This window comes from Elephas maximus, chromosome 18, assembly GCF_024166365.1.
Source record: "Elephas maximus indicus isolate mEleMax1 chromosome 18, mEleMax1 primary haplotype, whole genome shotgun sequence".
Taxonomy (NCBI): Eukaryota; Metazoa; Chordata; class Mammalia; order Proboscidea; family Elephantidae; genus Elephas; species Elephas maximus.
Window position 1 is genome coordinate 68,032,540 of NC_064836.1, and position 11,873 is coordinate 68,044,412.

Genomic DNA, 11,873 nt, shown 5'->3' on the forward strand with positions numbered 1-11,873 from the left:
AATGGTAATGGACAGAAGACAGCAAGAATGGAATTTAGCTTCCTATTTTTTTTTTTTTCTTATTAGTCAATTCATTAATGTCTTAGGAGGAAACAATAACACATCATTAAAAACAAAAATAGATCCCATTTTTCATTTAGTAGAAAAGATATGAAAGAGTTCCTAAGAAGGTCAGAAAACACTTTTAAACCAGAACCAGAGTCTTTAGAGACTTTTATCATAAAATAGAGTATGTATTTTTTATTCCTTATTTTGTATAAAATTTCATTGTTAATGCATTCAATTTTAAGATATTCATGAGTGATAAGTTTTTAGACCAAGACAATTGGTGTCTACTCCTTCGTAATCCTTCAATCCTTCATATATATGTATGCATGTATGTATATATATATATATTTAAACCTTATTTCTCAAAATCATGTATAAAATACTTAACATTTTTAGCTGTGTTTTTCAAAAGAGAAACACTGCTTCTGCATATTTGTTGAGTAACAGATATTCAGTACAGAGGAATATAACATTGCAGTCCAGTATCATTTTACACAAACTGATTGATTTTTTTCTTTACCTATTCTCTCATGATCAGCCTGGGTGGATACAATGGAGACAAACAAGACTCTGGTGACAGAGTTTGTTCTCACAGGACTCACAGATAATCCCTCGCTGCAGGTCCCCCTGTTCCTGGTGTTCTTGGTGATCTACCTTGTCACCATGGAGGGGAACCTTGGACTGATCACTCTCATCTGGAAGGACCCCCATCTTCACACACCCATGTACTTACTCCTTGGTGGTTTAGCCTTTGCAGATGTTTGTACTTCATCCTCTGTGACTCCCAGGATGCTTGTCAATATCTTAGACAAGAGTCAAATGCTATCCCTCTTTGAATGCATGGCCCAATATTATTTTTTTGGTTCTAGTGCAACCACAGAATGTTTCCTCCTGGTAGCGATGGCCTATGACCGCTATGTCGCCATATGCAACCCCTTGCTGTATCCAGTGGTGATGTCCAACAGACTGTGCACTGGGTTAATAAGTATTTCATACGTAATTGGTTTTCTGCATCCCATAATTCATGTAGGATTATTATTTAGATTAACCTTCTGTAGGTCCAATATAATACATCATTTCTACTGTGAAATCTTGCCACTATATACAATTTCTTGCACTGACCCATCCATTAATGCATTGGTGGTTTTTGTTTTTTCTGCTTTTACACAAGCTTTTACTTTTATGATCATCATAGTCTCTTATACCCGTGTCCTCTTTGCTATCCTGAAAAAGAAGTCTGAAAAGGGCAGAAGCAAAGCCTTCTCCACATGCAGTGCCCATCTGCTCTCTGTCTCTTTGTTCTACGGCACTCTCTTCTTGATGTATGTGCTTCCTGGGTCTGGCCCAGATAAATACAAGGACAAGATGTATTCACTGTTTTACACAATTATAATTCCCCTGTTAAACCCCTTTATTTACAGCCTAAGAAATAAGGAAGTTTTAGCTGCACTGAGAAAAGTCATAAAGTAATAAACATTTTTCAGGAAAATTTTTACTATGTTTTCTGTTTCACTTTCTGCTTAAATAAATCATAGTATCTGGTCCTGTGATCTTTCTTCTTTAAATTTTATTTATTTTATTGTTGTAGTTGAGAATATATACAACAAAACATACACCAATTCAGCAGTTCCTACTCGTATAATTCAGTGACATTAATTACTTTCTTGAAGTTTTATAGTCATTCTTACTCTCCTTTTCTGAGTTGTTCCTCTCACATAAATACAAAATCACTACCCCTCTACATCTCCTATCTAATCTTTTGAGTTGCTGTTGTCAATTCTATCCCATATAAACAAAATAATCCTGTTGCCGTGATTTCCAATTCCAGCTCATAGCAACCATGTAGGACAGAGTAGAACTGCCCCATAGGGTTTCCAAGGAGAGGCTAGTGGGTTCCAACTGCTGTCCTTTTGATAGCAGCCTAGCACTGTACCACCAGGGCTCCTAGTCCCGTATAGATAGTTCTTACAAGAGCAGAATGCTCAAGGCAGACATTCTTTACTAGTTAAGCTAAGCAATTGTTTGGTTTTAAGACAACTCCAGGGATATTTTTGGTTGAAGGTTTAAAGATTATCTCAGGGTAATAGTTTCAGGGATTCATCTAGCTATCCTGGCTCCAGAAAGTTTGGAGTCCATGAGAATTTTAAATTCTATCTGCATTATCCCACTTTTGATCAGGATGTTTCTATAGAATCCTTATTCAAAATATTCAGTAATGGTAGATGGGCACTGGTCCTGTGTTCTTAAATGAATGAGTAAATAGTTCTTAGACGAATGAATAAAAATTATGACTAGATTTGCTTATCTTAACTGAAGTTAATATCATTGAAGTAATGTGTGAATCTCTAAGGATAGACTCTATTTTTTGTTGTTGTTAGTGTTGTTTTAAATTCATACTCAAACAGCTAATTTAAACTTAGTCTTCTATGAATAAATCAACAAATTACTGTGTTTTGTAACATGAATGAGCTCTTGCATTTCCAGACATACATATTAAAAATGTTTCTGAGTTTCTAGTCTTTTAAATCCTCATTTAAATAGGATCCATGCACTCCTAAACAATTTTTAAGCAAGATATTTTTCAAACCTCCTTGTTGTGGATTGAATTGTGTCCCCCAAAATTAAGTGTACTAATTTGGCTATGCCATGATTCACAGTATTGGGAACTGTTCACCATTTTGTCATTTGATGTGATTTTCCTATGTGTTGTAAATCCTCTCACTGTGATGTTAGTAAGATGGATTATCAGCAGTTATGTTGATGAGATCTACAAGATCAGATTGTGTCTTAAGCCAATCTCTTTTGAGATATAAAAGAGAGAAGCAAGCAGAGAGACATGGGGATCTCATACTACCAAGAAAGCAGGGTGCATCATTCAGACTTGGGGTTCCTGTGCAGAGAAGCTACTAGACCAAGAAAAGATTGATGACAAGACTTACCCCCAGAGCTGACACAGACAGAAAGCCTTCCCTTGGATCTGGCACCCTGAATTTGGACTTCTAGCATACTAGACTATGAGAGAATAGATTTCTCCTTGTTAAAGCCATCCACTTGTGGTATTTCTGTTAAGACACTCCTCTTGAGGAGATATCTACAATGATTCAAATGATATGCAAATTAATATAATATTGTTAGACTAAATAAGAGATGGAGATTGGAGCTTCTGTGATGTTGCAGCCACACAGCACACAGCACAGCTCAGATACAGTGACAGAACTATCTTCTGAGGAAACCGAGCCAAAAAAAAAAAAAACTGTGCATGTAGCCAGCCTACCCACTGACTAGTTGCTTTTCTTCAAAAAAAAAAAAAAAAAAAAGGGTGGGGATGAGAGGAATGTGTTATGTACATGGAGAAAACTTCTTTATTTTTCACTAGAATACTCACAAGGTCTTATGTAATAAAGTCAGGAAGCTAAAAAGCCAAAAGAATCTGACAGAAAAATATACTGCTTTGGTAAAGATAAAATCAATTTTAAGTTACACAATTATAAGCTGGTCACATACACCTACTATTTCAGGTAGGTGTTAGCTCCAGAAAACACATATTGAGTTGTGGGTTAGGAACAAGGTACCCAGTAAGATTATTTCATAGATTAAAGGTAGAAATTTTTAAGGAACTCAGACTTCAGCCAACATGGAACCATAGACAGAAGCACCACACCGTCCCTCCACAGCAAAGGCCTGCAAAACTAAGCAAAACAGAGCAAATGTCAGTTCTGAAACCCAAAGTGTCAAATGAAGAGACAAAGAACTCATACAAGCATAGAATGGAATGAGAAACTGACAGAGAACAGAGAGCGAGGAGAGAGATGTGTGGAGGTCCGCCATCAGTGAATGCAGCACCGATTTACCATCTTGGGCTCCTGTTGGAGTTCAACAGATAGGGAGCACAGGAAAGCAGCTTCAGGGAGATCCCAGCAGGAGACAAGCACCTGGTAGTCAGTGATACATGCTTTCCACCCTCCATTTTCTCCCCGCTGCTCTACCTCCGTGGTTCCTGGCTGGCGCGGTGGATTGGCTGGCCAGAAAGTGCAGCGTCCATGCCATTTGGATTCACCCCACCCACACTGGAGATTTGTGGACAGGGAGCACAGGAAAGCAGTTTTACAAAGTTTCCACCAGGAGACAGAGCAGCTGGTAACCAGCCATATACGCTTTCCTCACCCCCTCCCTTTTTCCTCCCCTTCCTCACATCCCTGCCTCTTCTGCTTCCCACTGGTGTCAGCCACAGTCTCTTGGCCCAGAGGAAACAGCTTTGGCCCCGGGCCACTTGGAGTCACCCTTCCCCCACTACCAGCACCCTGAGTGCCATTTGTCTGTTGCTGTTGTTGCTTTTTTTCCCATTTATTTTGGTTTCCTCCATGCCTTGCACCATCTCCCCTTCTTTTCTTTCAAACATCTGGCTCTGTGTGCTATCTTTGCTTTTTCTTGAAAGGCTGTGAAGTGCCACTTAACTGGGAAACCACTCCCCTGGCCTGCGACACCACCTGGTGGGATCCCTGGGGCTTTTTTTTTTTTTTACTTTATTCTGTTTATTTGTTTGTTTTCTTTTTCTTTTTGTGGCTTGGGAGCTCCTTCTACATGTGCTGCACTACATGGCTTAGGAGCCAGTCCCCCAACCTATGCAGTCATGTCAGTGGGATCCCTAGGGACACTTCCCTTTTCTTTCTTTTTTTATTTACTTTTTCTTTTTTTCTCTTTATTCTTTTCTGTCTTTCTTCGTTTCTCAGTTCTTGTCTCTCTATACTTACCTTCTTTTCCAGTCTCTTGAATACGTGGCACTATGTTACGTCTGTACCCCCTCTAGCCAGGCTATATTGCACTGCCTGGGAGCCACTTCCCCAGTTTTTGAAGCTGTACCAGTAGGCAGGGGGTTCTTTTCCTCTTTTTTTCCCCCAAATTTTATCTACTTATTTTTTTCTTTTTGTTTTTCTCCATTTCTTGGTTTCTCATCTCTCCACTCCAACAACAAGCTCCCTTAGTACTCTTTTTGTTGTTGTTGTTTTTGGTTCCTGTTTCACTCTTCTGTCTCTCCTCTTTCCCATACCCATCTTAGCTCCACACATCACAACCTCCCCCCTACTTTCTACCTGCCTATACCATGTGGTAAACATCACACCCACGAGCAGCACAGGCATAGCCTACCAGAACCTTCCCTGTACTGATTCCTGGACCACCCTGTCAGACTTAGTATGTGCCACAAACAATTCATCCCAGCCCCTCCCCTTCAGCTGAACCTGCCCTTCTGCACCATAGCTGAGTGACTGTACTGCTCATTGGACAAGGAGGTGAAAAATATCGTGACCACAGATAAGTAAAGAACTGAAAATGCACAGCCCTCCTGCTCAGACATAACCAAATAAAACAAAAAAGCAGGATGAAACAAACATATCTACAAGCAATAAATGAAGACAATAACTACTGAATGTCCTGAAGATTATAGACAATATCAAAACATGAAAAAAAAAAAAAAAAGGACAGGATGGTTCCAGTAGGCATCCAAAATAAAACACGAGATGACTTTCCAGTAGAAGAAAATGCACTAGAACTACCTAATAGGGAATTAAACTCTAATATTCAGAGAAATCCAAGAGTTGAAGCAAAAAGCAGACAAAATGAGGAAAAAATAGACAAATTCATGGAAAAGGCAGACAAATTCATGGAAAACACAGACCAAAAAAATGGAAAAATTCAGGAAAATAATACAGGAAAAAAAATGCCCAAATAAATTCACAACTAGAAATCATACAAAAAGAACAATTAGAGATCCAAAAGATAAACAACAAGATTTCAGAAATGGACAGTGTCGTAGAAGGGCTGAGGAGTAGGTTTGAAATGATGGAAGACAGGGTCAAGGAAATCAAAGGAAAACACATCGATACAACTCTGTTTGAGGAAAAATCAGAAAAAAGAGCAAAGAAAAATGAAGAAATCCTGAGAATTATGTGGGATAGAGTCAAAAGCAAAAATTGTGAGTGATCAGCCTTCCAGAACGGAGGGAGAAAATGGAAAGCACAGAGAGGACAAGTGAAGAATTGTTGAGAGAAAATTTCCCTAATATCATGAAAGATGAAAAGCTGACCATCCAAGAAGCTCAATGAACCCCATATAGGATAGACCCCAAAAGAAAATCAAAAAATACATATCATAATCACACTTGGTAAAACCAAAGACAGAAAAAATGCTGAGAGCAGGTCAAGGAAAACAAAAAGTCACATACAGAGGAGAAATAATAAGACTAAGCTATGACTACTTGGCAGAAACTATGCAGGCAAGAAGAAAATGGGATGACATAATAAAACCTTGAAAGAAAAAAATTGTCAACCAAGAATAATATATCCTCCAAAACTCTCATTCAAATATGATGGTGAAATTAGGGCATTTCCAAATAAACAGAAATTAAAGGGATATGTAAAAACCAAACCAAACTTGCAAGAATGATTAAAGGGAGTTGTTCGGTCTGAGAACAAACAACATCAGACCACAGCCTGAATTTAGGACACGAGATTGTATCAGCTAGATACAAACCTAGGAAATGAACCCTCAGGGACTATCCAAAACCAAAACAATTACAAAAGGGAACCAGAGAGGTTAATCTGTAAATGACAACAACGTCGGAACAATAAAAGAGTGAATAAGTAGTGTAGCTATAGAAATTTCTAATGGAGAGGAACGCAAGCCTATACCAAGTAATAATAAACTGATTCAAACCTAGGAAGATAAGGGAAATTCAAAGTAACCTTAAAGAAAGTTAACAAACCTACTCATCAAAATAAAGAAGAAAAACATAAAGTCTCATTAAAAACAAAATCTACAAAAACAAAAGAAATGAAAAAGAAACCCACGAACAAAAGATACTCAGTACAGGAGAGTAAGAGGAACAAAGAAAATGTCATCAGCTCAAAAAAAAAAAAAAAAAGCACTACAAAATTGCAGCAATAAACTCACACCTATCAATAATTACACTGAATGTAAATAGCCTAAATGCACCCATAAAGAGACAGAGAGTGACAGAATAGATAAACAGGGTCCATCATATGCTGTCTGTAAGAGACAAACCTTTAAAACAAAGACGTAAATGTATTAAAAAGCAAATGATGGAAAAAAAATCAAGCAAATAACTACTAAAAAAGAGCAGGAGTGGCAATACTAATCTCAGATAAAATAGACTTTAAAACAAAATCCACCATAAAAGAAAAAGAAGGGCACTGTATAATGACTAAAGGGATGATCCATCATGAAGACTTAATCATAACAAACATCTATGCACCCAATAACAGGGCTCCAAAATACATAAAACAAACCCTAAGAGCACTGAAAGAGAAGTTGACAGTTTCACGATAACAGTAGAAGACTTCAACAAACTACTCTTGGTAAAAGAAAACATCTAGAAAGAAACTCAACAAAGATACAGAAGAGCTAAAGGGCACAATCAGCCAAATTGACCTCATAGACATATATGGAACATGCCATCCAACAGCTGAAAACTACACATTCTTTTCCAATGCACATGGAACCTTCTCCAGAATAAACCACGTCTTAGGCCACAGAGGAATCCTCAACAAAATCCAAAACACTGAGATAATACAAAGTATCTTCTCTGATCACAAGGCCATCAAAGTAGAAATTGACAACAGGAAGAGCAAGAAATAAAAGAAACAATTACATGGAAACTGAACAACAGCATGCTTAAAAATCACTGGGTAAAAGAAGAAATCAGAGATAGAATCAAAAAATTTCTAGAATCAAATGAGAATGAAAACACATCATACCAAAACCTTTGGGACACAGCAAAGGCAGTGCTCAGAGGTCGATTTATAGCAATAGATACACACATCAAAAAAGAAGAAAGGGACAAAATCAAAACTTTAGCTACACAACTTCAACAAATAGAGAGGGCAAAAGAAGCCCACAGCCATCAAAAGAAAGGAAATAATAAAGATCAGAGCAGAAATAAATGAACTAGAGAATAGAAAAACAATAGAAAGAATCAACAAAACCAAAAGTTGGTTCTTTGAAAGGATCAACAAACTCTAAAAACCATTGGCCAAATTGACAAAAGAAAAACAGAAGACGCAAATAACTCAAATAAGAAATGAAATGGGGAATATTACAACAGACCCAGCTAAAATAAAAAGGACCATAACAGAGTATCATGAAAAACTATACTCCAACAAACTTGAAAACCTAGAGGAAATGGGCAAATTTCTAGAAACGCACTACCTACCCAAGCTAGCACGAAATAATGCTGAAAATCTGAACAGACCCATAACAAGAGAAGAAATTAAAAAGGTAATTAAAAAAACTTCCGACAACAACAAAAAAAGCCCCGGTGTGGATGGCTTCACTGGAGAATTCTACAAAACATTCAGAGAAGAGCTTACGCCAGTACTACTCAAACTACTTCAGAATATAGAAAAGGAAGCGATACTTCCAAATTTCTTCAATGAAGCCAGCATAACCCTGATACCAAAACCACGCAGAGACCACAAAAAAAAAAAAAATTACAGACCAATATCTCTCATGAACATAGATGCAAAAATTCTCAAAAAAATTCTAGCCAATAGAATTCAGCATCATATCAAAAAAACAATAATAATACACCATGACCAAGTAGGATTCATACCAGGTATGCAAGGATGGTTCAACATTAGAAAATCAATCAAAATAATCCACCACATAAATTAATGAATCACATGGTCATCTCAATTGATGCAGAAAAGGCATTCAATAAAGTCCAACACCCATTCCTGATAAACTCTCAGTTAAATAGGTATAGAGGGGAAATTTCTCAATGTAATAAAGGGGATCTATGCAAAACCAATGGCCAACATCATTCTTAAAGGGGAGAGGCTGGAAACATTATTGTTGATAACAGGAACAAGACAAGGATGCCCTTTATCACCACTCCCATTTAACATTATTCCAGAAGTTCTAGCTAGAACAATAAGGCAAGAAAAAGAAATAAAGGGCATCCAAAGTGGTAATGAAGAAGTTAAACTGCCCCTATTTGTGGATGATATAATACTATACATAGAAAACCCAAAAGGCTTCACAAGAAAACTAATGGAACTAATAGAAAGACTCAGCAGATAACAGGTTACAAGATAAACATAAAAATATCAGTTAGATTCCTATATACCAATAAAGAGAATGATGAAAAGAAATCACAAAAACAGTACCATTTATAATAACTCCTAAAAAAAAAAAATTTAGGAATAAATCTAACCAGAGATGTAAAGGACCTATGCAAAGAAAACTACAAAACACTACTGCAAGAAACCAAAGGAGATCTACATAAATGGGAAAACATACCATGCTCATGGATAAGTAGACTGAACATTTTGAAAATGATGGTTCTGCCCAAAGCAATTTACAAATAAAATGCAATCTTGATCCAAATGCAAACAACATTCTTTAAAGAAATGGAAAAACTTATCACAGACTTTATATGGAAAGGGAAGAGGCCCTGGATAAGTAAAGCACTACTGAAGAAGACAAATAAAGTAGGACTCATACTACCTGACCTGAGAAGCTACTGTACAGCTGCAGTAGTCAAAACAGCCTGGTAGTGGTACAACAAAAGACACATTGATCAGCGGAACAGAATTGAAAACCCAGATGTAAATCCATCCGCCTATGGTCACCTAATCTTTGGCAAGGGCCCAAAGTCCATCAAATGGGTAAAAGAGAGTCTTTTTAACAAATGGTGCTGGCAAAAAAATGAAGTAGGACCCATACCTCACACCATATACAAAAACTAACTCAAAATGGATCAAGGGCCTAAATATAAAGCCCAAAACTAGGAAGTTTGTAGAAGAAAAAATAGGATCAATGCTAGAGGCCCCAATGCATGACACTAACAAGTTACAAACCACAACTAACAACACCCAAACTCCAGAAAATAAGCTAGATAATTGAGATCTTCTAAAATTAAACACTTAGGCTCATCAAATGACTTCACCAAAAGAGTAAAAAGAGAACTCCAACTATAAAATCTACAAGAAAATCCAACACCTCTACAACAAAAAGACAAATAATTCAATTACAAAATGGGCAAAGGAAATGAAGAGACCCTTCACCAAAAAAAGACATTCGAGAGGCCAACAGACATATGAGAAAACACTCACAATCACTAGCCATTAGAGAAATACAAATCAAAACCACAATGAGATACCAGGTCACCCCAGCATTACTAGCACGAATCAAAAAAACAAGAAATAACAAACTTTGGAGAGGGTGCAGGGAGATGGAAACCCTTATGCACTGCTGATGGGAATGCAAAAATGACACAACCATTTTGGAAAATGATATGGCTCTTCCTTAGAAAGCTAAAAATAGAAAAAAAATATGATCCAGCAATTCTAGAAATATATCCTAGAGAAATAAGAGTTATCATGCAAATAGACATATGCATACCCATGTTCATTGCAGCATTGTTCACAATAGCAAACAGGTGGAAACAACCTGGATGTCCATCAACAGATGAATGGATAAACAAACTGTGGTACATACACACAATGGAGTATTATGCAATGATAAAGAACAACAATGAATCTGTGAAGGATCTCATAACATGGATGAATCTGGAGGACATTATGTTGAGTGAAATAAACCAACTGCAAAAGGACAAATATTGTATGATACCATTACTGTAAAAGCTCAAGAAAAGGTTCACAAACAAAAAGAAACAATTTTTGATGGTTTGAGGGAGGGGATGGGTGGGAATGGAAAAACACTAAATAGACAATAGATAAGTAACTTTGGTAAAGGGTAAGACAGTACAGAATACTGGGGAAGTCCAGCACAACTTGTACAAGGAGAGTCATGGAATCTCCATAGACATATCCAAACTCCCTGAGGGACTGAACTGCTGGGTTGAAGGCTGTGTGGACCACGGTCTCAGGAAACATCTAGCTCAGTAGGCATAACATAGTTTATAAAGAAATGTTCTACATTCTACTTTGGTGTGTAGCATCTGGGGTCTTAAAAGCCTGTGACAGGCCCTCTAGAATGCTCCACTGGTCTCACCCCTTCAGGAGCAAAGAAGAATGAAGAAAACTAGCTAAAGATACATGGGAAAGATTAGTCCAAAGGACTAATGGACCACATCTACCACGGTCTCCACCAGACTGAGTCCAGTACAACTAGATGGTGGCTGGCTACCACCACCGACTGCTCTGACAGGGATCACAATAGCGGGTTCCAGACAGAGTTGGAGAAAATGTAAAACAAAATTCTAACTCACACAAACACACACAAAAAAAGACCAGACTTACTAGTCTGACAGAGACTGGAGACACCCTGAGAGTATGGCCCCGACACCATTTCAGCACAGCAATGAAGTCACTTTTGAGGTTCACCCTTCAGGCAAAGATTGGACAGGCCCATAAAACAAAACGTGACTAAAGGGGCATACCAGCCCAGGGCAAAGACTAGAAGGCAGGAGGGAACAGAAAAGTTGCTCAGCTATGCTGCTGCAGGGCAGGTTCAGCTGAAGGGGAAGGGCTGGGATGGATTGTTTGTGGCATCTACTAGGGCCAAAAAGGCAGGTCTGGAGCCAGTGCAGGGCAGGTTCTGGTAGGCCATGCCCATGCTGCTAAAGGGTGTTATGTTCAGTGCATGGTGCAGTAGGCAGAAAGTGGGAGGGGGTTGATGTGTGGAGCTAAGATGGGTATGGGAAAGAAGAGAAAGAGGAAAGAGGAGAGAGAAACTGGAGCCAAACAAACAAACAAAAACCAAAAGAGTGCTAAGGGAGCTTGTCGTTGGAGTGGAGAGATGAGAAACCGAGGCATGGAGAAAAACAAAAAGAAAAAAAGAGAAAA

At 38.0% G+C, this 11,873-nt stretch overlaps 1 protein-coding gene across 1 annotated transcript; it reads left to right on the forward strand.

Moving 5' to 3' along the window:
• The first annotated feature begins 597 nt into the window (after positions 1-597).
• On the forward strand, positions 598-1,518 carry LOC126061510 (olfactory receptor 5AC1-like). The gene has a single exon (XM_049858087.1). It carries the CDS (start codon positions 601-603, stop codon positions 1,516-1,518), a length of 918 nt encoding a protein of 305 aa, XP_049714044.1. The 5' UTR covers positions 598-600.
• Positions 1,519-11,873: the final 10,355 nt, after the last annotated feature.

Excerpts from the sequence above, each read along its gene's own strand:
- LOC126061510 (XM_049858087.1), top strand. The coding sequence starts at position 601 with ATGGAGACAAACAAGACTCTGGTGACAGAGTTTGTTCTCACAGGACTC.